General features: G+C 45.2%; 1 protein-coding gene and 1 pseudogene across 4 annotated transcripts in view; both read left to right on the top strand.

The window, feature by feature from the left end:
- LOC126945945 (melanoma-associated antigen C1-like) overlaps nucleotides 1-25,556 on the top strand; it is a 65,182-nt gene extending 39,626 nt beyond the window's left edge. For 2 of the 4 annotated variants that reach the window (XM_050775893.1, XM_050775892.1), the window contains one exon: nucleotides 22,072-25,229. In XM_050775893.1, the coding sequence (XP_050631850.1) occupies nucleotides 22,072-25,097 (3,026 nt within the window). In that variant the 3' untranslated portion in view covers nucleotides 25,098-25,229. Of the gene's footprint in view, nucleotides 1-19,153; nucleotides 19,261-21,382; nucleotides 21,481-21,635; nucleotides 21,743-22,071; nucleotides 25,230-25,434 lie in introns of those variants that run through there. The other 2 variants (XM_050775891.1, XR_007722557.1) reach the window with 2 other exon arrangements.
- Nucleotides 5,653-6,750, top strand: LOC126946771 (melanoma-associated antigen C2-like; annotated as a pseudogene).
- Nucleotides 25,557-26,402: the final 846 nt, after the last annotated feature.

Raw genomic sequence — 26,402 nt, forward strand, 5'->3', positions numbered from 1 at the left:
TGGATTACTATGCAGCCATAAAAAGAAAAGGTCTGCCAGACGTGGAAAGACAGGGATGAACATAAAAAGCGTGTTGCTAAAAGAAAGAATTTACTCTGATACCTTGGTTATAAATTACTCCTATTTCAGTTATCCAAGCTATGGTGTCCTTTTTATGTTAAGATTCCTGGCCAGGAGCACTGGCTCATGCCTGTAATCCCAGAATTTTAGGAGGCTGAGACAGGTGGATCACCAGAGGTCAGGAGTTCAAGACCAGCCTGTTCAACATGGTGAAACCCTGTCTCTACTAATAATACAAAAAAAATTTAAACTTAATTACCTCTTCAAAGTTTGTCTTCAAATACAGTCACATTCTGGGATACTGGGTTTGAAGACTTGGATATATGAATTTTTGGAGTGAGTCATAATTCAGCCCATAACACCCTGCCAACTAAAATCAGAATTTCTGTGCCAAAAAATAAACTTGTTGTGTTAAGTCATGTAAATTTCAAGGATTTTTTTTTGTTGTTGTTCCATGAGCTTACCATATTTTATCTTCCTACTGGACTGCTCCTCATGCTTTTCTTAGGCTTATTTCAATATTTTCCTTACAAATAAATACTGCATATATTTCTGTTGCAAAATTTAGAAAAGAGGTAGAAATCACAATTCTCCCCTTTGGAAAGTTCCTCCAAAATTCAGCCCCCTATTCAGAAGTTTCCACAAACAACCATATGGTGTTTACATTTAAAAGCTGATTTAGAATTTTGAGAAAGATAGATGTGGTTTTTAAAATATAATTTATATATATATGAGCATGTGTGTGTGTTTATAACTACACATGGGTAATAATATACATATAGGTCTGCCACTTCCCTTTCCACTATTATAGGTTCAGTTGCATCCCCACTAAATTCTTATGTTGAAGTTTACATGTGGCATTATTTGGAGTCAGGATTATTTCAGAGGCAAGTAAGTTCAAAGTGGTTATTAAAGAAGAGCTGATACTATTCTTACTGAAACAATTCCAAAAAAATTGGAAAAGGAGGAACGTCTCCCTGACTCATTCTATGAGGCCAACATCATCCTCATAGCAAAACCTGGCAGAGACAAACAAACAAACAAAAAAAGAAAACTTCAGGTCAATATCCTTGAAGAACATTGATGCAAAAATGCTCATCAAAATACTGGCAAACCGTATCCAGCAGCATATCAAAAAGCTTATCCACCAGGATCAAGTAGGCTTGATTTCTGGGATGCAAGATTGGTTCAAAACATGCAAATCAACAAATATGATTCATCAAATAAACAGAAACAAAGATAAAAACCACGTGATTATCTCAATAGATGCAGAAAAAGTTTTTGATAAAATTCAGCATTCCTTCATGTTAAAAACTCTGAATAAATTAGGTGTTGAGGGAACATACCTTAAAGCAAAGTCTTAGGATACAAAATCAATGTACAGAAATCACTAGCAGTCCTATACACCAATAACAGGCAAGGTGAGAGCCAAATCATGACTGAACTTTTTTCACATTTGCCACAAAAGGAATAATATAGCTAGGAATACAACTAACAAGGGAAGTGAAGTATCTCTACAAGGAGAAAGATAAATCTCTGCTCGAATAAATCAGGGATGACACAAGCAAATGGAAAAACATTCCATCCTCATGGGTAAGAAGAATCAGTATCATGAAAGTGGCCATACTGCCCAAAGCAATTTATAGATTCAGTGCTATTCCCACTAATCTCCTACTGACATTCCTCATACAACTAGGAAAAAAACCTATTTTGAAATCCATATGTAACCAAAAAAGAAACCAAATAGCCAAGGCCATCCTAAGCAAAAAGAACAAAGCTAGAGGCTTCACGCCACCTGACTTCAAACTATACTACAATCTAAAGTAACCAAACAGTATGGTACTGGTACAAGAACTGACACATAGACCAATGAAATAGAATAGAGAACCCAAAATAAGACTGCACACCTAAAACCATCTGAACTTTGACAAACATGACAAAAACAAGCAATTGGTAAAGGACTCCTTGTTGAACAAAGGCTTGCCTTATGCAGAAAATTGAAACTACACCCCTTCCTTACACCATATACAAAAATAACTCAAGGTGGATTAATGACTTCAATGAAACCCCAAAACTATAAAAACTTTAGAAAACACCTAGGCAATACCATTCAGGAAATAGGCACAGGAGAAAATTACATGACAAAGATGCTAAACATAGTTGCATCAAAAGCGAGCATTGACAAACAGGATGTATTTAAAGTAAAGAACTTCTGCAGAACAAGAGAAACTATCAACAGAGTAAACAGACAACCCAGAGAATGGGAGAAAATTTTTGCAATCTGTGCATGTGACAAAGGTCTAATATCCAGCATCTCCAAGGAATTTAAACAAATTTACAAGAAAAAAACCACTCCATTAAAAGGTGGGCAAAGGACATGCACAGACACTTTCCAAAAGAAGACATACATGCTGCCAGGAAGCATATGAAAAAAGCTCAACATCACTGATCACTAGAGAAATGCCAATCAAAACTCCAGTGAGATACCACCTCAACCAGACAGAATGGCTATTATTAAAATGTCAAAAAAATAAGAGATCATGGTGAGGTTGTGGAGAAAAAGGAATATTTTTACTCTGTTGGTGCGAATGTCAATCAGTTCAACTGTTGGAGGAAATAGTCTGTCAAATTCTCAAAGACGAAGAGACCAAAATAGCATTCACTGAGCCAGCAAACCAATTACTGGGCATATATTTAAAGGAATATAAATGGTTCTATTATTAAGACATATGCAAGTGTATGTTCAATGAGGCACTATTCACAATAGCAAAGACATGGAATCAACCGAAATGCCCATCAATGATAGACTGGATAAAGAACATGTGGTATATATATATATACCATGGAATACTATGCAGCCAGGAAAAGGAATGAGATCAGGAGTTTTGCAGGAAAATAGATGAAGCTGGAGGCCATTATCCTTGGCAAAGTAACAGAGGAGCAGAAAACCAAATGTCAAATGTTCTCACTTACAAGTGGGATCTAAATGTTGAGAACACAAGGACACATAGAGGGGAACAATGCACACTAAGGCCTACCAGAGGGCAGAGGGTGGGAGGAGGGAGAGGGTCAGGAAAAATAACTAATGGATATTGGCTTAATACCTGGGTGATGAAATAATGCATATAACCAACCTTCATGACAGACATTTACATACATAAAAAGGCTGCACATCCTGAACATGCACCATGAACTTAAACTAATAGTTTAAAAAATGTGGTTATTAATGCCGTCCCTAATCCAATATGATGGGAGTCATTATAAAAAGGGGAAATTTGGACACCGTGCTATGAGTAGAGGGATGACCATGTGAACATACACGGAGTGAAGACAGCCATCTACAAGGCAGGGAGAGAGCCTGGAAAGCATCCTGCCCTCACAGCCCTCAGCAGGAACCAACCTTGTGTACACTTTGCTCTTGGACCACCAGACTCCAAAACTGTGAGAAAGTCACAAAACTCTGCAAATCCAATCATGAGGAAAAAGAAAACCAAATATAAAATGGGCAAGATAATCTGAAACGATATGCCAGCAAAAACATATACAAATGGAAAATAAGCACATAACACTGTCGAATGTCCTATGTCATTACAGATATGCAAATTAAAACAACTAGGAGATAGCACTCGACCCCCAGGAGAATGGCTGAATTCCCAAACACTGCAACATCAAATGTCGACATGCATGTTGAGCAACAGGAACTTTCAGGCGCTTAGTGAGATAGACCTGGAGGAATCATGAATGCATATTTCTAAGTGAAAGAAGAATACCTAAAAAGGCGACATAATGTAAGATTCCAGTCATACAATACTCTGGAACACTCAACTATGAGTACACTAAAAATACCAGTAGTTTCCACGGGCTGATGGGTTGGGGGTGGGACATGGGGAATTGATAAATAGGTGGAGTTCACAGGAGATTTAGGATGGTGAAACAATTCTGTATGATAATGGAATGATGAATATTTGCTATTACACACGTATCAAAAAGTATAGCATCCCCAATGTTGAGTGAGTCCTGATGTAAACTGTGGACTTGACTTAATAATGAGGCATCAATAGAAGTCAAATAAACTGTAGCAAGCATGCCATAATAATACAAAATGTAAATAATAGGAGACACTGTGTGTGTGTGTGTGTGTGTGTGTGTGTGTGTGCGTGCGCGCACATGCATGGGGCAGGGCAGGAGGATGGTGTAGATATTTAGGAAATCTCTGTACTTTTGATGAGGTTTTCTCTTTGTAATTTTGGATTAACAATGCTCTAAAAATGAAGTCTGTTAGTTTTTTAAAAGATGCAAATAATTTGAACAGACATTTTACCAAAGAGGATATACACACTGCAAAGAAGCATATAACATCATTTGTCATTAAAGAGATACAAACAAAATACAAAAAAAATTGGAATGCACACTTGTTTGAATGACTACAATCTGAAAATCTAAAATGCCAAATGTAAGCGAGGATATGGAACAACGGGTATTCTCATTCCTTGCTAGTTGTAATGAAAAATGATACAGCCACACTTTTAAACTCGTATTTTATGGACTTACGCATATGAGAAACTGTGAAAGTTAAAATAATGTGAACTGAAAAGAGAGCATAGTTGCTAGGAGCTGTGGAGAAGTGTAGTGACTGACCTCAAATCGGATGCACACGGGACATGTAGGGTGATGGAACTGGTCAGTATGATACTTGGGAGGTAAATGTAGTACTCAATACATTTGCCAAAACACATATAACTTCACCTCATAATTAAATCTGATGTGTGTATATTAAAAAATAAACACGAATTGGATTTTTTAAAAGGGTCCCGGGCTGCTGAACAGATGACGTTTTTTTTCTGGGACAAGAATAGGCAAAGAAGCAACAATAAGGAAGCCTTTGACATAGGCTAGGTGAGAGCTGATATTAACTTCACACACAGCAGTAAAGGGGAAGGATTTGGAATGGATTTTAGAAGAAAGTTTGCTGTCTGGACAGAAGAGCGAGAGAGTGTAGGCCCTAGGAGGCCCAGTCCCACTGTGGGTGGATGCGATTCTCCCTCCCTTCCACCTTGCAGGTCTCAGGGATGGGAGGGGCTTATTTGGAGGTGAAAGACTCAGATGGCTAGAGGCAGGGAGCTCAGGCAGTTTCGGGAGTCCAGGCACAGCCCCTAGGAAGGTTGGAATGGAATGCCCACGGATGGTAGTGCCCCTCCCCTGTCCCTGTGCCTGCGGCCAGCTCCAGAGGACATCAAGCTTGCCAGATGTACAACTTTCTGACTTCCATTTTAGGAGTCAGTCAGAGAAAAAGATTTCTCTGGGGAGGGCAGCTTCAGTTAAGCAGAGGGAGGAACCCCAGGGCTGGCCACTTAATGAGAAGAGAACTCTGTGAAAGGACGGAGACCTCCCACCACGAAGCACCCGGCACTCCCCACCTACTATCAGTTTCCGAGTCTGGGGCTCTGCCTGCCATCTGTGCCCCGAGATGCTCTCTCACATCCTCCTACAGGTTCCCAGGGAACAAACCCCTTATAAAGACAGGTGACCTGTCAGGCCCTAGAACACCGCCTTAAGAGAAGAAGAGCTGTAAGTCGGCCTTTGTCAGCCATCATGGGTGAGTTTCTCCACTGAGGCCACTCACACTGTCCCTCCCTCCCTCAGGCCTCTGGGATCCCATGCTCCCCATCCCTGCTTAAAGGATGCTACTTCTGAAAAACAGTCAGCACAGCTCTCTTCCCAAGCCTTCCCCACCTCAACTTTGAGCAAGACTTCCAGAACCCAATTCTGATACAGGTCTTGGTAGATGCACAGGATTCCACAGATGAGGAGGAGGAAGCCTCCTCCATTTCCTCTTCCTCTTGCCACTTTTTATTCCCCTCCTGCTCCTCCTGCTCTTCCTCCTCCTCATCCTCTATTCTGGTTCTGGATGCTCTAGAGGATGAGGACATGCCCGCTACTGGGTTTCCAATTCTTCCCGAGTGCTCCCAGGATTCCTCTTCATGATGCTCCCCAGAGACCTCTGAGCTCCTGCTCTTTCTCCCCTTTGTGAGGCCCATTGGATGAGGAGTCCAGCAGGCAAAAAGTGGAGGATACACCTACATGGCGTGCCTTGTCAGACAGTGAATCCTTGCTCACATGTGCACTGGATGAAAAGGTGGCTGAGTTGGTGCAGTTGCTTCTCCTCAAGTACCAACCAAAGGAGCCTGTCACAAAGGCTGAGATGCTGAAGACTGTCATCAAGAAGTATAAGGACTGCTTTCCTATGATCTTCGGGAAAGCTCATGAGTTCACAGAACTAATGATTGGCATTGCCCTGACTGAGATGGACCCCAACAACCACTCCTATGTCTTTGAAAACAGTAGAACTCAGCGACCAGGGGAGGCTGAGTGATGGCCAGGGAATGTCCAAGAACCACCTCCTAATTCGTATTCTGAGTGTGGTCTACATCAAGGGCAGCTGTGCCTCTGAGGTCATTTGGGAAGCACTGAATTCGATAGGGTGTATGCTGGGAGGGAGGCCTTCATTTATGGGAAGCCCAGGGAGCTCCTCACTGTAGATTGGGTGCAGAGAAAGTACCTGGAGCACCGGGAGGTGCCCAACAACGCTCCTCCACATTATGAATTATTGTGAGGTATAAGATCCCATTCAGAAATCAAAAAGAGGAAAGTCCTAGAGGTTTTAGGCAAGCTCGACAGTACCATTGCTAATTCCTTTCCATCCTGGTACGTGGATGCTTTGAAAGATGTGGAAGGCAGAGCCCAGGCTGTAATTGACACCACAGATGATGCTGCTTCCACGGCCAGTGCAAGCCCCAGTATCATGTCCACCAACTGCTGTCCTGAGTCAAGTCTGAGGCTGAGTCCCCTTCTGTGTTTGAAGAGGGCAGTCGAGGTTCTAGGCAGGGGAGGGCGAGAGTGGAGCTGGAGGGACCACAGTGTTCTTTGTGTTCCTGTTTCATATGAGTGACTTAGAATTTAACATTTTGTTGGCGGGAGGCAGTATTTTTCAAATGCTTCCCCTTTTGGTTGGCTGAATTCACTTCAGAATCTTAGTTCATGAAAATCGTCACACATGTACTGCTGTTTGTCTGGTTTAAGAGTAAGGATTTGATAGTTTGTAAGGAAAACCTTCTGTCTTATCTGGAACAGTAGAATGTGGTATTGGGATTGGATTGGAATTTTCTTTGAAATGTGAAAGAACTCGGTATTTAAATCGTGGAACAAAATACAGGATTGTTAATTTTTGACATTCCTCATCCTCCTTATTCCATTGTTCTTGACGACTACAGCTATATATCTGGGTTTGTTTGGCTTGTTCAAGAAAGTAGCAGAATTTAAACCTTAATAAATAAAAGCACCGCTGAGTCTGTTACTTGCTGAACATTATTTCAGCATTCGCTTGCGGAAAGCACTGTTCTTTGTGGGGATACTATCAAAACAAGGTTTCTTCCCACCCATAACACGATAAAGTCTAGGTTCAGAAGCCATATCAGGAAGGGGAAGATTTTCTCTATGATCTAAAGAGTGAGTTTCAACAGTGGGGACGTGAGACTTTAGATGGCACCTTCAAGTGAAAAGGCTCTGAGCTCAGGCAGTTTTGGGCTTTGGGAAACTGCAGGTGCTTCTGTGGGAGCTGATTGTTATGAAGCCGGGTGGTGGCAGGGCCCAGACTCTCAGAAGGTGAGAGAAAAGCCTGGAATGGAAAACTACTTGAGCAGTTGGCTCTGGGTGGAGGATGAAGCAGAGAGGAGTCTCCACATGGGGAAGTCATGGAAGGTGTCCTGTGGCTCTGTCACTGGGGAGCGTGAACACAGTGCAAGGACTAGGTGATTGATCCCCATCATCTGCAAGGGTTTCCTGAGAAATGTGGTGAGAACTCCTTGATGTGGTGCTCAGAAGCCTCCAGGCTGGCACTCATTTGCCAGGCCTGGGAGAGCCAGAACCCATTCCATTGACAGGACTTTTAGTTGGGTTCTTTTGAATGTAATGTGGACAAGTCTAAGTGAGATCTACATTTTTAGTGAAGCATAAATAAAACTAGTGGTTGGATGGACCAGCAATGGGGAAGGTGAAAGGGAGTTTGTCCTTGACTCAAAATACGATCTTTCAGTTGCATTCCAGCTGCAGACGTCTGGCCTTACCCAAGTTATACGATATATCCTTTCAGAAACACAATGTGCTGAGTTGTATTTGTGAAGCTGAATTATTGGTTGAGTTCTTCTTCCGTGACGTATTCGGCTACATATTTTCCCAGATTTTTGCGTAATAAAAAGAAGAGCTGAAGTTTTCAAAAAAGGCAGTGGTAGCCTTTGGGCTTATAATCATAATTGATATCAACTGCCGTTTATTAAGTACCAGTGTATTTCGGACCCTGTGCCACATGCTTTACTCACATTCCATATATTCCTGCAATTCTACAAGACAGAACTTATCCAACCCATTTTACACATGGAGAACCTGAGGCTCATAGTGCTTGATAACTTCCCCAAGATCACTTGGCTAGAATGCGACAGGGCTGGTACTTGAACCCTGGTGTGAATTCATCTAGGCCCACACTGTTCCCACTGCCCCCAGCCTGAGGGAGGCCTTCTGCCTGTTATGTCATTTCTCTTCACACTTCTCAATGTCTCTGAGGTGACCTGAAGATGACCCTGTGGCTAAGATATTAGGTTAAGCCTAAAGAAGGAAGGTGACACTGATAATGAAATACAATTCAGGACCTGTTGTGGCCTTTCTTTACTTAAAGTCCTCCTGTTGTGAGGCCTGGGTGTCTTGAGAGCTGACTCTGTCCAAGTGTCAGCAGTTGTGTTCAGTCCCAGCTCTTTCCCACATTCTAGGACCCTCGTTTTGACCTTCTCTGCGCGCTCCCTTGTCTAATTCTGGAACCTGGTCCGCTGATCAGCTTGTCACTAAGGGTTCTTCTTGTGAAGGCTGAGGCCTGCTCCCAGGGCTGTGGCCTGGAGTCAACTGCCCGTCCCCTGCCATAGACCATTCCTACTCTCTGCAGCCATTCCCTGACTGCTCCATCCCTCACCCAGCATCTTCTGTGATAACAACAGTTCTTTGATATAAATGTGCGTTTTGGACAGTGATGTTTCAATACCCATAATGGGAATCTTCAACACACTCTCAAAGAATTCCCAAATAAGCTGGTGAGTAGATCTTATTTGCCACACAATATACTGGTTTCAGGGATGGAATCATCCTGAAATTTGATATTAGGAGTAGGATTTTAAAAAGATGTATTGTTTGAAAGAGGCCACTGAACACATACACAGAGGAATGAATTTTCGTAGGTGATCCAAAACCAAAGCTTCCCATAAACTTTGTAGAAGAGACTGTAGAAATCACTTTGTAAATAAACAACTGTGAGAAGCCAAATTTCTAAAAAACAAAACTACCACAACATTCTGAAGTCCACCCCTGATGTGAACAAGGGTTCCTTGGCGGACATGCTAGCTCTGGTGTAAAAAGAAAGCAGTAGTGCACTCTCCTTCCCCTGTCTCTTGTCTGTGTAGCTGCACCACAGGGAGTTCCTGGTTTGCAGTGTGTCACAGGCACCTGTGCAACTGTAGGAACGGTCGGTCACTGGAAGGTAGCAGAGGTTCACAGGGTAAGATATTTAGCATACATCAAAAGAATGAGAAAATTCTCAGCCTGAAGAGATTTTATAGGTTACTAAAACGACAGTGTAGTCCGGGCATGGTGGCTCACGCCTATAATCCCAGCAATTTGGGAGGCTGAGGTGGGTGCATCACCTGAGGTCAGGGGTTTGAGACCAACCTGGCCAATACTGTGAAATCCTGTCTCTACTAAAAATACAAAAAAATTAGCCAGACGTGGTGGCGGCCACCTGTAATCCCAGCTAGTCGGGAAGCTGAAACAGGAGCATCACTTGAACCTGGGAGGCAGAGGTTGCAGTGAAACCAGATGGCACCACTGCACTAGTCTGGGTGACAAGAGTGAGACTCTGTCCACCCCCCCCCCCAAAAAAAATGACAGTGCAGAAATTGGTATTGAGGAAAAAAGGTGGAGCCCTCCCTGCGAAGACTTAAATAATTGTCTTAAAACTAGATGTAATACTGTATTTGAAATCGCAGTTTCGTAATAGGATCTGAAAATAGTTGAGAGAGTTCACGGCAAGGTTTGCCTTTCCAGAAACTCTTCCAAGAAATGAAGGGACTTATTGTCATAAATGTTCGTAGTTTCTTATCATTGAGCAATGTAATGGTTTATGGGAAAGACTACAAGTGCACATTTCTATCGTGTCTGCCTCTCTTTCCTGGGTGGCGTATTTGTAGTTAGGGAGAAGCCAGTGAAACAACCCCATGCTTTCTTTTCACTTCAGCAGTTACCATAGGTTGTGATGTGATAAGCTGGAAGCAGCCTCGATTCCTGGATCACGCGAGAGCCGAGACTCATCGTGTATTTGTTTATTATCCCATAAGAAAATACCAAGGCTGGGCGGCTTAAACAACAGAAATTTATTGTCTCACATTTCCGGAGGCTGAAAATCCAAGATCAAGATGTTGGCTGATTTGATGTATCCTGTGGCTTTGTTCTGTGGCTTGTAAATGGCTCTGCCTTCTGACTGGATTCTCACGTGGTTAGTGCTTGGTATGTGTGTCTGTGTCCTAATTTCCACTTCTTATAAAGACATTAGTTATATTGAATAAGGTCCTACGTATATGACCGTATTGTCTCTTCAAAGGTTCAATCTCCAAATATCCAAGGTTTAAGACCTTGGATATATGAATTTGGGGCAGGGGCACAATTCAGTCCATAACACCCAACCAACTCAAATCAGAATTGATGTGCATCAAAGCAACCTTGTTGTGTAAAGGCATTTAAATTTCAGGAATATTTTTTCTGTTCCATCAGCTTGCTGTTTCTTTATGTGACTATGGCACTGCTCCTTTTCCTGTTCTTAGGCTTACTTCAATATTTTACTTAAAAGAAAATAATGCATGTGTTCTTGTTGCAAACAATTCTAAAAAATACATATCAATCACAATTTTCCCCTTTATAAATTTTCTCTAAAATTCAGTCTCTCACTCAGAAGTTACCACAATTAATGATGTGGTTTGTAAAAACTAAAAGCTGATTTCAGGCTTTTATACACATAGATGTGCATATATATATACACACACACACACACACGCACACTATACGTCTATACATGGGAAATGATACACATATAAGTCTGCCACCTGCCATTACCACTATTCTAAGTTTGTCTGCCTCCTCCCCAAAATCCTATGTTAACCAAATATGGCATTATTTGGAAACAGGATCATTTTAGAGGCAATCAAGTCAGCAAGAGGTTACTAATAAGGGCCTTTATCCGATATGACTGAAGTCCTTATAAAAGCGGGAAATTTGGATACAGAAATACGTATAGAGATATGATAATATGAACAGACGTGGGGTAAAGACAGCCATCTACAAGGCACAGAAAGAGGCCTGGAAAACATCCTTCCTTCATAGCCTCGGAAAGGACCAATCTTCCAAACACCTTGCTCTTGGACTGCCAGAATCCAAAACGGCGACACAGGAAGTCTCTGTTTCTATCACCCAGCTTGTGGTAGTGTGCTATGGCGTCCTAACAAACCAAAATACTTGCTTATTACAATGGATGCAGAAGCTTTCCATGAAAACACATATAGATTTCTGTTACTTTTGTAATAACTCCCTAGAATTCTAATTGATTTCTGTGAAATAACAAATTGAACAAATCTTCTCCTGATGAACATATATTCATTTCTCCTTTGTGGCTATAATTAATAGAACTACAATCAACAACTTTGAACAACTTCTTGGGCAAATTCATGTCATTTCTTATACAAAAGTCATATGAATGTGGAAACTGAGTCAAAATAAACAGAGCATGAATGTTTTCTATTTTTTAACATGTTGCTGACTTATTGCCCAAAATGTTTCAGCAATTAATTTTCTACAAAATAAATGTATATGAATACCTAGCATTTTCACACACATACTTTATCAATCTATTGAATTTTGGTCAAACTTACGAGTGCAATCTTTACATGACCCTGGGTTTGGTCACCTAACAATTTTAGATGAAACACCAAAAGCACCAACCATCTATGAAAAAAGAGATAAATTGAGTTTCATTAAAATTAACAAATGTTATTCTGCCAAACACATTGCAAAGAGAATGAAAAACAAGACAAAAGTAAGGATAAAAGATTTGTGAAACCAGCCTCTGACAAAAGACATACATTAAAATATACACTGAACACTTAAGATCCAACTGGAAGAAAACAAAAAGTCTGATTTAAAATGGGAAAAAAAGAAAAAAAAAAGAAAAAGAAATCTGAACAGGCACCCCACCAGAGAATATATATGAATGACAAGTAAATATAAGAGAAGATTTTTAACATTATTTGTAATTAAGAAATTGCAATTTAAGGCTGGGCGCGGTGGCTTGCACCTGTAATCCCAGCACTTTGGGAGGCCCAGGCAGGCAGATCACGAGGTCAGGAGATCGAGACCATCCTGGCTAACATGATGAAACCCCGTGTCTACTAAAAATACAAAAAATTAGCTGGGCGTGGTAGCACATGCCTGTGGTCCCAGCTACTCTGGAGGCTGAGACAGGAGAATCGCTTGAAACCAGGAGGCGGAGGTTGCAGTGAGTTGAGATCGCACCACTGCACTCCAGCCTGGGCAACAGAGTGAGACAGTGTATCAAAAAAAAAAAAAAAAAAAAAGAGTAAAGAAATTGTAAATTAAAATTAGAACAACCAGGGGATAGCACTATATACTCATGAGAATGGCTGAAATCCATTGGACTGAAACAACAAATTCTGACAAGTATGTGGAGCAACAGGAACTTTCCATCATTGTTAGTGGAGTGGTATAGACATAGAAGAATTGTGAAAGCATCTTGCTAAGTGAAAAGAGAAAATACAAAAATGGTGCATAACTGATGAGTCCAACCATATTCTGGAACAGGTAACTGTGGATACAATGAAATGTTCAGTGGTTTCTGGGACCTCCGAGGCAGTAGAAGTTGGAGGGGGATAGATGAATAGGTGAAGCCACAGGAGATTTGGGATGAGGAAACAATTCTGCATGTTACTGTAAGGGTGAATACTTATCATTATACATTTGCCAAAGCCAACATCACGTGCAACACTAAAACTGAGTCTTGATGTAAAATGTGGACTTTACTTAATGATGTAGCAATACAGATCAATCGATCCGAGCAAATGTGCAACATTATTACAAAATGTAAATAATAGGAGTCGCTGTGTGTGTGCAATTGCAGTAAATGTGCAACATTATTACAAAATGTAAATAATGTGAGTTGCTCTGTGTGTGTGTGTGTGTGTGTGTGTGTGTGGGAGTGGAGATATGTGGGAACCCTGTGTTTCTTACGAAGTTTGCTCTCTGAATTTTCTGATCAGCAATATTCTGCTGGGCGCAGTGGCTCACACCTGTAATCCCAGCACTCTGGGAGGCCGAGGTGGGCAGACCACGAGGTCAGGAGATCGAGAACATCTTGGCTAACACAGTGAAACCCTGTCTCTGCTAAACACACACACACACACACACACACAAATTAGCCAGGCATGGTGGCGGGCGCCTGTAGCGCCTGTAGTCCCAGCTACTCCAGAGGCTGAGATAGGAGAATGGCATGAACCCGGGAGGCAGAGCTTGCCATGAGCAGAGATGGCACCACTGTGCTCCAGCCTGGGCGACAGAGCAAGACTCCGTTTCAACAATAACAACAAAGCCAATGATGTGAACAGACACATCACATAAGAGAATATACCAATTGCTAAGAGGCATTTGAAAAGATGATCAAATTCATTTGCCATTAGGGCAATGCAAAGGAAAACCAGAAAATATTACACTGCACACTTACTAGAATGACTCTAATCCAAAAATCTTAAAATACCAAATGTGATAGAGGTTATGGAGCAACAGGGATTCTCATTCCTTGCTGGTTAAAATGAAAAATGATACCCCACTCTTTTAGAAGTGAATATCTTATGAACCTATTCATATGACATTCTGCGAAAGTTACAACTCTAGGAACTATTAAGAAAAAGAAAGCAGGGGCCGGGCGCGGTGGCTCAAGCCTGTAATCCCAGCACTTTGGGAGGCCGAGATGGGCGGATCACGAGGTCAGGAGATCGAGACCATCCTGGCTAACACGGTGAAACCCCGTCTCTACTAAAAAAATACAAAAAAAAACTAGCCGGGCGAGGTGGCGAGCGCCTGTAGTCCCAGCTACTCGGGAGGCTGAGGCAGGAGAATGGCGTGAACCCAGGAGGCGGAGCTTGCAGTGAGCTGAGATCCGGCCACTGCACTCCAGCCTGGGCAATAGAGCGACACTCCGTCTCAAAAAAAAAAAAAAAAAAAAAAAAAAAAAAAAAGAAAAGAAAAAGAAAGCATAGCTTCTAGGATCTTGGGAGAAGTGCAGAGGTTGACTTCACAGGGGAATTGTAGGCTGATGGAACTGGTCAGTATGATACTTGGGTATTAGATACAGGACTCTATGCATTTGTTACAATGCATATAACTTTACATAATAGTTAAATCTGATGTGTGTAATCTTAGAAAATTAACTACGGTTTGGAATTTGTGAAAAACAATGGGCTGCTGAAGAGACAATGGATTTTACAGGGATAAAGAAAAAAAAAATAAAGGAAGCAACCATAAGGCAAGTGTTGCCATAGTCTAGGGGAGAGATGATGTTAGTTTCACCCAAAGCCCTAGTAACGGAGATTGACTTAAGTAGATGGATTTGGAATGAACTTTAGTAGTTGAGGGAACAGAAGATGCTGTTGCATTGGGGGTTAAGATAAAGAAATGGAGGCATCCAGGACACACACACACACACACACACACACACACACACACATACAATCTTGCCACTTTTGCTATTAACAAAAATGAAATTGAGCCATGATTTGGTTCTTATGGTTTATTGTTAGAATTCATGTGTGTTTTATAACCTCTCTGATACACAGGTAAATGTTACTTCTTCCTCAAACGATGGGAATGCCCTCCACTCCCCCAACCCCGTGATCAACAAATCTACATTCATGGCAACTATGGTAAACCTTCACTGGCAGAGGCAGCATGTTCCCTGAAGGCTGAAACTAAAGTGAGGAAAAGGAACTGAAGGTGAGTCATTTGGGGCATGTTTGGAGAAGGGTTGTGTTCACTCCTTTAAAAAGCTCCCTGACACTGTCCCACTGATTCAATCCCGAGATCATTAGTCCCTCTCTCTTCTGGACAGAAAAATTCCTCCCAGTACCAGGAGATAAAAGGATGGGCTGCCATTTTCTTTTCACCTTCCATAAGAAGTGCTCCCTTCTTGGGAACTCAGAAGAAAAGCTCCATGAGGATAATTCCCAAGGACATGGGGGCCAGAGCTGCAATTTACCCACCAGTTCCCTCCCAGGCTGGGAGAAGAGCTTCTTTGTCTGTGGGTTTCCACCTTGAGCGCTGAGGTTTGATCCACCAATCCTGGCTATGAGCAGAGGCCCACTGCCCCTGGGACACTGAGTCAGAGCTGAAGAGGGAAGTCAGCTCATGAACGACTCAGTTGATCCTGGCTGTAGTGGGTGGACAGAACCCCAACTCTCACTGAATTCTCTGGCAAAATCACACGTCAACCTCGTTTGGAATCTCAGGGCTCCTGAATCCTTCTGAGGGTCCTGTCAGGAGTAAGAGCAGCTGGAATTCCTTTCATGTGGACCTCCAATCCATATGGAGAGGGTCTTAGGCCACTACTCCAATCACATTTGGGCAAGCTGGCACTGGCTCTAAGGCGATAAACTGTTTGTGGACCTTGTCAGGTTTCTGTCATCAACACAACATCCCCTGTTCATGACTTTCTGGAATAGAACTGCTTGTGTTATATTTCTTGGATCCCCAGAGTTCCAGAGGTCAGCAGAAGGACTGGTCTAATAGGAAGGGGAATAAATCCATCATTGTTCCAGGTAGCTTTCCTCCAACCACTGTTGAGTTCTAAGTCCTACTCTGAGATAGCAAAAGGCTCTTGAAAGTAGCCAGACCTTCTATTGGTTGAGACAAGGGGATGGAAGGAGCTGCCATTGCCTCCCTTCCTGTTTGACTCATACTATCTTGCTTCCTTCTGTTACTGACATGATCAACATTGCCAGCCTCTTTCAATCCTTTCACCTCTATCCTAACTGATGCTCTAATATATTTTTACTGCTGACTCCATAAAAAATAATCTAAACAAAGACTTATTTATTATTCTGTATATATCCATGTATATTTGAAGTTTTTTTATTTTTATTTTTTGGAATACAGTATTTTTAAAGTAGGCTTTAAATATCCTAGTAACAGTTTTGTGTATGGGGTGAAGAAGGGTTCCACTTAAATTAGGGTTTTTATATGGATACTCAGTTGATCTGCTGACATCAGTTTCAACAAGGCTATTCCATGCTCTGAAGCTGTGAATTTTTTTTTTTTTTAATCAGGTAAGAACGCATGTGCACAGGTTTTTTTTTTTTGCTTTTGTTTTTCAAGACTGTCCATTCAGTTTCATTGGTCTATCGACCAACCCCTGCACCTAAATTTAAAACTCTTCATCACATTAGCTTCTTTGTAATTCTTACTATTGGATAGACTATTTTCTGTTTTTCAAGAGTATATTGACTATGCTTGACCACTTGCATGTCTTTATATTTAGAATCAGGTGACTCACACATGTCCAAAGCCATTTGCTTGTTTTGATTTGGGATTTCAATTATTCTATATTTTCCTCTACTTTTTGGAAGAACTAACTCATTTAAAATATTGAATCTTCATGCCTATGAATTATTTTTTAGTTTATATTTATGTGAGTCTTCATTAATATCTCTTAAAAACATTTTAATATTTTCATCTGTAAAGTTATTATTTCTGGTTAAGTATTTTTCTCGGATGCATTTTTGGTTAAGTATTTTTCTTAGTGGATATTCGTTTGAATACTGACCTTATATTAGAAAACTGATATACTATTATAAATTGAGTAAATTATCTTTAGTTCTTTTGGATTCTTTTCATGCTCAGTAGTGTCATCCATTAATCACAGAAGTTTGGTTTCCAACTGGCCAATCCTCATTCCTTTCATTTATTCCTCTTTGCTTACAACATTTACCACTACCTCTAGTATAAAGAGTAGTAGAAATACTTGTAGCAGAAACTCTAGGTTAAGTCCCAAGTTCAAACTTCTACTTTCAATATTTAAAATATTTAAAAGGCATATCTTTTATCTAGTTTGATCACATTTTTTTCATGTTATTTTATTTTAGAATAATTTTAGATTTAAAAGAAAATTGACACAATGTTCAAGAACATTCTTTTATGTCCCATAATCTATTCCCCCTGTTATTAACATCTTACTTTGGTAAGGTTTCCTAAAACTAATGAACCAATAGTGATATGCAAACATCCTTTGTTTATTAACAAACATACTTTATTCACATTTATCTCCTTGTCACGAAAATCTGTTTTCTGTCCCAGGATCCCCTGAGGATACTCTGTTACATTTATTCATCATGTCTCTTTCAATGCCCGTTGGCTGTGCCAGTTCACTGAGACTTCTCTTGCTTTTGAAAACATTGACAGTTTGGAGATGTATTGTCAGGTATTTCGGAAAACAGCCTTTGACTGGGAATTATCTGATTTTTTTAATGATTTGATGTAGGTTATGTTTTCTTGGAAGATGAACAGAGAAGTGAAGTGCCATTCTTATCATATCATACCAAGGGCACAGAGTACCAACACAATTTGTCATTGATGATGTTAATTTAATCACCATGGTGACGTAGTGGTTTACAGTTTTCTTCAGGTTAAAGTCACATTATTTTTTTCCCTGGGTCATACTGTCATCTTGGGAAGGACAGAAGACCCAGGAGCAGCCAGTAGTCACATGAGGCCTCTGAGGGAAAACTGCAGAGACGTCTTGCCCACAAAGAGGAGGATCCACAGAAACCAGCTCCCCCCCGTTGTCATCCCCGGGAGGCCCAGAGGCATGGTGACCCACAGGGGTGTCCCCTGACATCTTAGGGGGGAGAAAGAGGACAAGGCTGTGCTCAGGTGAGTCTCAGTTCAGATCATGAGAGCGGAAGATCACGAGAGGTCCTTCCAGGCATCCCCAGGCTGATATAGAGGACAGACTGGTGAGCTACCCCACCAAGGACACAGGAGGACCCCCCAAAACCAGCCCATTTTCACTCCTCCTGGGAGGCCTTGGGCAGGGCCATTAGGGAGAGATGCTAGGGTGCTCCAGTCCCTCTTGGGGGTTTCATGGAAATGGGAACCTTGATCTGAAAAACAGTCTCTGGAGACAAGAGGGAGGGAGTGGAGGCTGTGTCAGGAATAGAGGAAGACAGAGGGTCCTTCCCACGCTATTTCAGGCAGAGGGCAGCGGAGTCCTGCCTGGGGCCTGGGAGGCCATATCCCACTATGGATGGATGTGATTCGATCTCTCTTCTACCTTGCAGGTCTCAGGGATGGGAGGGGCTTATTCGGAGGTGAAAGACTCAGATGTACAGAGGCAGGGAGCCCAGGCCGTTTCAGGAGTCCAGGCACAGCCTCTCAATAGGGCAGGAAGGGAACACCCATGACCGGTAGTGCCCTCTGTCCTGTCCCTGTGCCTGCTGCCAGCTCTGGAGGAGCCCATCAGGGTCCCCAGATTTACAACTTTCTGACTTCCACTTTGGGAGTCAGCTAGAGGGGAGATTATCTCTGAGGAGGGCAGCTTCGGTTAAGCAGAGGGAGTTGCACCAGGGCTGGTCACACAACAAGAAGAGAACTCTGTCGAAGGACAGCGACCTCCCAACACGGAGGGGAGGCGCAGGCTGCACCCTGTCACTCCTTGCTGTCAGCCCTGGAAAAAGGTGGGGTGTGAGTGTCAAGGACTGGGGAGGTGGGAGGGAAGAGTCCGGCAAGGCTTAGGGAGTGAGCAGGAAGAGCAGGAGCACATCCTGGAGGTGGGAAGGAAGGGATGGAAAGGAGGCTGACAAGTGGGGGGTGGTTGCTCCTCTGAGAGGAGGCCCCGCCCCACGCTAGCCCTGCTGTCAGTCCTGATCATCCCCGGCAGGGTTCCCGGATGTGCTTTCCGGCGTCCATCTTGGGAGGCTGAAGAACCTGAGGTATTTTGTGACGAGGCTCGTCTCAGGTCAGCAGAGGGAAGAGTCTTAGACCTATCCAGTCTTCAAGGTGAGGGCCCCGAGGGAGAACTGAGGGACCCCCCCCACCACAGAGAGAAGCCGCCCGGCTTGCTGTACCCCTGCCGTGGGACTTGTAGTTCGCGGAAAGGAAGATGGTAGCCGAGGGCTGAGGGACGGGTCCTCACGGCAGAGGAAGGGAGGAGATGCCGGCCCGCTAGGGAATAAATAGGAAGACATTGAGGAGGATCGGGGAACCCCCACCTCAGAGGACGGATTCCCGGAGATTCCCACCCTGCTCCTCAAATCAGCCCTCCTAGAGCTCCCCAGTCGGCTCAGGCTGAGCGGCGCCCTCTTGTTGCTGGGTGAGGGGTGTAGGGGACGGGGAAGGGGAGGCCTTGTTCTGGGGGTCCCCTGGCAAGTCAGCACGGCGAGCTGCCTCCAGCCGGCAGAGGGAAGACTCCCAGACCCTGGTGGGGACAAGAGTGAGGACTGAGGGGTCACATTGAGAGGTGACAGCGTGCTATCAGCCCTTGTGCTTGGCACTTCTGCCTCGGCGACCGCTCTGGCGGCATTCGAGGAACCCTTCAGCCCACCACGGCACTGTAGGAGCCCCTCTCTGGACTGGCGGAGGCTGGAGCCGCCTCCCTCTGCTCACGGGGAGGTGTGGAGGGAGAGGCCCGGGGGGGAACCCAGGCTGAGTCCCGTGCTCGCAGTCCAGCCGAGTTCTGGCTGGCGCTGGCGTGGGCTTGGCAGGACCTGCACACGTAGCGGCTGGCGGGCACCTCCGGCCCAGAGCAGTGAGGGGCTTAGCACCCGGGCCAGCAGCTGCAGAGGGTGCCGGCGGCCGGCACTGTGCTCAGTTCTCCCCAGGCCTCAGCTGCCTCACTGCAGGGCAGGGCTTGGGACCTGCAGCCCGCCATGTTTGAGCCCCCCCCTCCGCAGTGGGCTCCCTGGTGGCCCGCCTCCCTGATGGGCGCCACCCCCTGCTCCATGGCGCCTGGTGCCATTGACTGCCCAAGGGGTGAGGATTGCAGGTGCCGCTCGGGACTGGCGGGCAGCTCCACCTACAGCCCCAGTGCAGGATCTACTAGGTGAAGCCAGCTGGGCTCCTGAGTCTAGTGGGGACTTGGAGAACCTTTATGTCTGGCTAAGGGATTGTAAATACACCAATCAGCACTCTGTGTCTAGCTCAGGGTTTCTAAATACCTCAGTCATTACTCTGTGCCTAGCTCAAGGTTTGTAAATACACCAATTGATACTCTGCATCTAGCTAACTTAGTGGGCACTTGGAGAACTTTTCTGTCTAGCACTGTCTGTAGCTCAAGGATTGTAAACACAGCAATCAGCACGCTGTCAAAACGGACCAATCAGCTATCTGTAAAATAGACCAAACCCTCTCTGTAAAATGGACCAATCAGCAGGATGTGGGTTGGGTCAGATAAGGAAAGCAGGCTGCCCATGCCAGCAGTGGCAACCTGCTCGGGTCCCCTTCCACACTGTGGTAGCTTTATTCTTTTGCTCTTTACAATAAATCTTGCTACTGCTCACTCTTTGGGTCCACGTCGCCTTCCTTTAAGAGCTGTAACACTCACCGCGAAGGTCTGCAGCTTCACTCCTGAAGCCAGCGAGACCACGAACCCACCGGAAGAACGAACAACTCCAGATGCACCACCTTCAAGAGCTGTAATACTCAACCTGAAGGTCTGTAGCTTCACTCCTGTCAGCGAGACCACAAACCCACCAGACAGAAGAAGCTCCAGACACATCTGAACGTCTGAAGGAACAAACTCCATACACACCATCTTTAAGAACTGTAACACCGCGAGGGTCTGTGGCTTCATTTTTGAAGTCATCGAGACCAAGAACCCACCAATTCCGGACACAACATGTGCATCAGAACAGACGTGAGGCCACCCGGATCACCCCCGTGGTAGAGTGCTGGGAGGTGGCTGCCACCTCATTACCTCCCACTGCTCTCAGCGCTGTGGAGTTTCACCTGAGGTTTTGCCTCAGGCCAGCAGAGTGGTGGGGGCCTGGCCCTGTCTCAGAACATGTGACAATGCTAATTGAATGCTGAGGGGGCCATGAACCTCAGAACTGTGGGACTCTGGGAGTCTGGCCAGCCCCAGCTGCCGTCATAACTGGAGGGTCTCCCTCACTTCCTCTTGCAGGTGCTCCAGGAACCAGGAGTTGAAGACCTGGGTGTGAGGGACACATACATCCTAAAAGCACCACAGCAGAGGAGGCCCAGGCACTGCCAGGAGTCAAGGTGAGTGCACAGCCTGACTCTGTACCAAGGGCCCTACCCCCAGAAACAGGGCAGACCTGGCAGCACCCAGCCCATAGCCACCCACTGTCATTCCTGGTGCCTCAGACTCTGCCTGCCAGCTGTGCCTTGAGGTGCTTTCTCACATCCTCCTACAGGTTCCCAGGAGACAAACGCCCTAGGAAGACAGGTGACCTGTGAGGCCCTAGAGCACCACCGTAAGGGAAGAAGAGCTGTAAGCCGGCCTTTGTCAGAACCATCATGGGTGAGTTTCTCAGCTGAGGCCACTGGCACTGTCCCTCTCTCCCTCAGTCCTGTGGGATCCCATCATATCCATTCATGCTCACACGTTTACCTGCTGCTCCTGAGCAATATTCATCATGCCTCTCTCTCCAAACATTCCATGCCCCAGCTTTGAGCAAGGCTTCCAGAAGCCAAATTTCATACTAGAGTTGGTAGATGCAGAGGATCCCCCACATGAGGGAGAGGAGGAAGCCTCCTCCATTTTCTCTTCCTCTCTCCATTTTTTATTCCCCCCCTCCTCCTCTTCTTCTTTCTCATCCTCATCCTCTTCTCTGATTCTGCGTTCTCCAGGGGACAAGGATATGCTTGCTGCTGGGATGCCGAGTCTTCTCCAGAGTTCCGCTGAGAGTCGTCAGAGTCGTCCTGAGGGGGAGGACTCCCCGAGTCTTCTCCAGAGTCCTCCTGAGGGGAAAGACTCCCAGTCTCCTCTCCAGATTCCTCAGAGTCCTCCTGAGGGCGAGGACTCCCTGTCTCCTCTCCAGATTCCTCAGAGTCCTCCTGAGGGGGAGGACTCCCTGTCTCCTCTCCAGATTTCCCAGAGCCCTCCTGAGGGTGAGGCCGTCCAGTCTCCTCTCCAGAATCCTGCGAGTTCCCTCTTCCCCTCCACTTTATTGAGTGTTTTCCAGAGTTCCCCTGAGAGTACTCAAAGTCCTTTTGAGGGTTTTCCCCAGTCTCCTCTCCAGATTCCTGTGACCTCCTCCTTCCCCTCCACTTTATTGCGTGTTTTCCAGAGTTCCCCTGAGAGTTCTCAGAGTCCTTTTGAGGGTTTTCCCCAGTCTCCTCCCCAGATTCCTGTGAGCTCCTCCTTCTCCTCCACTTTATTGAGTCTTTTCCAGAGTTCCTCTGAGAGTTCTCAGAGTCCTTTTGAAGGTTTTCCCCAGTCTCCTCTGCAGATTCCTGTGAGCGCCTCCTTCTCCACTTTATTGAGGCTTTTCCAGAGTTCACCTGAGAGTTCTCAAAGTCCTTTTGAGGGTTTTCCCCAGTCTCCTCCCCAGATTCCTGTGACCTCCTCCTTCCCCTCCACTTTACTGAGTCTTTTCCAGAGTTCCCCTGAGAGTTCTCAAAGTACTTTTGAGGGTTTTCCCCAGTCTCCTCCCCAGATTCCTCTGAGCTCCTCCTCCTCCTCCCCTTTACTGAGTCTTTTCCAGAGTTCCCCTGAGAGTTCTCAAAGTACTTTTGAGGGTTTTCCCCAGTCTCCTCTCCAGATTCCTCTGAGCTCCTCCTCCTCCTCCCCTTTACTGAGTCTTTTCCAGAGTTCCCCTGAGAGTTCTCAAAGTACATTTGAGGGTTTTGCCCAGTCTCCTCTCGAGATTCCTCAGAGTCCCACTGAGGGAGACAACTCCCAGTCTCCTCTCCATAGTCCTCGGAGTCTGCCTGAGGGGGAGGACTCCCTGTCTCCTCTCCAGATTCCTCCTGAGTGGGAGGACTCCCTGTCTCTGCTTCACTTTCCTCATAGTCCTCCTCAGGGGGAGGACTCCCAGTCTTCTCTCCAGAGTCCTATAAGCATCTGCTGCTCCTCTACTTCACTGAGTCTTCCCCAGAGTTTCCCTGAGAGTCCTCAGAGCCCTCCTGAGGGGCCTGCGCAGTCTCCTCTCTATAGTCCTCAGAGCCTTCCTGAGGGGACGGACTCCCAGTCTCCTGTCAAGAGACCTCAGAGTCCTCCTGAGGGGGAGGATTCCCTGTCTCCTCTCTACATTCCTCAATGTCCTCCTGAGGGGGAGGACTCCCTGTCTTCTCTCCAGTTTCCTCATAGTCCTCCTGTGAGGGAGGCCTCCCTGTCTCCTCTCCAGATTCCTCCGTGTCCTCCTGACAGGGAGGATCCCCAGTCTCCTCTGCAGACTCCTCAGAGTCCTCCTGAGTGGGAGGTCTCCTTGTCTCCTCTCCGCTTTCCTCACAGTCCTCCTCAGGGGGAGGACTCCCAGTCTTCTCTCCAGAGTCCTGTGATTATCTGCTCCTCCTCCACTTCACTGAGTCTTCCCCAGGATTTCCCGGAGAGACCTCAGAGACCCCCTGAGGGGCCTGCTCAGTCTCCTCTCCAGAAACCTCTCAGCTCCTTCTTCTCCTACACTTTAGCGAGTCTTCTGCAGAGTCCTCATGGGAGTCCTCAGAGTCTGCCTGAAGGGCCTGCCCAGTCTCCACTCCAGAGACCTGTCAGCTCCTTCTCATCCACTTCATTGAGTCTTTCCCAGAGTTCTCCTGAGAGTCCTGAGAGTCCTCCTGAGGGGCCTGCGCAGCGTCCTCTCCAGAGTCCTGTCAGCTCCTTCTCGTCCACTTCATTGAGTCTTTCCCAGAGTTCTCCTGAGAGTCCTGAGAGTCCTCCTGAGGGGCCTGCGCAGCGTCCTCTCCAGAGTCCTGTCAGCTCCTTCTCGTCCACTTCATTGAGTCTTTCCCAGAGTTCCCCTGAGAGTCCTCAGAGTCCTCCTGAGGGGCCTGCCCAGTCTCCTCTCCAGAGTGCTGTGAGCTCCTTCTCCACTTCCTTGAGCCCAGTCAGTGAAGAGTCCAGCAGCCCAGTAGATGAAGATACAAGCACCTCAGACACCTTGCTAGAGAGCGAGTCCTTGACAGACAGTGAGTCCTTGATAGAGAGCGAGCCCTTGTTCACTTATACACTGGATGAAAAGGTGGACGAGTTGGTGCGGTTTCTTCTCCTCAAATATCAAGCGAAGCAGCCTGTCACAAAGGCAGAGATGGTGACAAATGTCATCAACAGGTACAGGGGCTACTTTCCTATGATCTTCAGGAAAGCCCGTGAGTTCATAGAGATTCTTTTTGGCATTTCCCTGAGAGAGGTGGACCCTGAGGACTCCTACGTCTTTGTAAACACATTAGAGCTCAGCTGTGAGGGGAGTGTGAGTGATGAGCAGGGCGTGCCCCAGAACCACCTCTTGTTTCTTGTTCTGAGTATCATCTTCATGAAGGGCACCTGTGCCTCTGAGGAGGTCATCTGGGATGTGCTGAGTGGAATAGGGGTGCGTGCTGGGAGGGAGCACTTTATCTTTGGGGAGCCCAGAGAGCTCCTCACTAAAGTTTGGGTGCAGGAACATTACCTAGAGTACCGGGAGGTGCCCAACACTGCTCCTCCACGTTACGAATTCCTGTGGGGTCCAAGAGCTCATTCAGAAATCAGTAAGAGGAAAGTAGTGGAGTTTTTGGCCATGCTCAACAATACCGTCCCTATTTCCTTTCCACCCTCGTACAAGGAGGCTTTGAAAGATGTGGAAGAGAGAGCCCAGGCCATAATTGACAGCACAGATGACTCCACTGCCACAGACAGTGCAAGCTCCAGTGTCGTGTCCCCCAGCTTCTCTTCTGAGTGAAGTCTGGGGTAGATTCTTCCCTCTGAGTTTGAAGAGGGTGGTCGAGTTTCTACGTGGTGGAGGGCTCGGGTGAGGCTGGGGAGAACACAGTGCTGTTTGCACTTCTGTTCCATATGGGCGGTTAAGGGATTTACCTGTTTTCCTTTTGGGTATTTTTCAAATGCTTTTCCTATTAATGACAGGTTTAAATAGCTTCAGAATCTTAGTTTACGAATATTAGTCACAACGTGTATTGCTGTTTATCTGGTTTAAGATTTTGATGTTTTATAAAAACAAAAACACACACAAACACACCACATCGGGAAAACCTTCGGCCTCATTTTGTGATGTGTCACAGGTGAATGTGGTATTGCTGTAGGAATTTTCTTGAAACTGTGAAGGAACTCTGCACTTAAATACTGGAACAAAGTAAAGGATTGTTAATATTTGCATTTCCTCAGGCCCTTTAGTTTGTTGTTCTTGAAACTAAAGATACATACCTGGTTTGCTTGGCTTAAGAAAGTAGCAGAAAGTAAATTGTAATAAATAAAAGTGCCTGTGACTTGTTTATTTGATGACCATTATATCAGCATTTGCTCATAGAAGTTACTGTTAGTAGTGAAGTTACTATTAAAAGCAAGACTTATCCCTACCCCTAAAACGGTAAAGTGTAGCTACAGACGCCATATCAGGAATGTGGTAAGATTTTCTCTACAATCTAAAGAGTAAGTTTCAAAAGGAGTGGGGAGGTGAGACTCCACATGGAGGCTTTGAGTAAAAAGGCTCTGAGCTAAGGCAGTTTTGGGCTTTGGGAAACTGCAGGTGCTTCTGTGGGAGCTGATTGTTATGAAGCCGGGTGGTGGCAGGGCCCAGATTCTCAGAAGGTGAGAGAAAAGCCTGGAATGGAAAACTACTTGAGCAGTTGGCTCTGGGTGGAGGATGAAGCAGAGAGGAGTCTCCACATGGGGAAGTCATGGAAGGTGTCCTGTGGCTCTGTCACTGGGGAGCGTGAACACAGTGCAAGGACTAGGTGGTTGATCCCCATCATCTGCAAGGGTTTCCTGAGAAATGTGGTTAGAATTCCTTGATGTGGTGCTCAGAAGCCTCCAGGCTGGCACTCATTTGCCTGGCCAGGAAGAGCCAGAGCCCATTCCATTGACAGGAGTTTTATTTGGGTTCTTTTGAAAGTAATGAGGACAAGTCTAAGCAATGTGTAGATTTTTAGTGGAGCTTAAATAAAACTAGTGATTTGGATGATCAGTGGGGAAGGCGAAAAGGAGTTGGTCCTTAACTCAAAATCTATAGTCATTGAGTTGCATTCAGCTG

Source organism: Macaca thibetana, chromosome X (assembly GCF_024542745.1).
Source record: "Macaca thibetana thibetana isolate TM-01 chromosome X, ASM2454274v1, whole genome shotgun sequence".
Lineage (NCBI taxonomy): Eukaryota > Metazoa > Chordata > Mammalia > Primates > Cercopithecidae > Macaca > Macaca thibetana.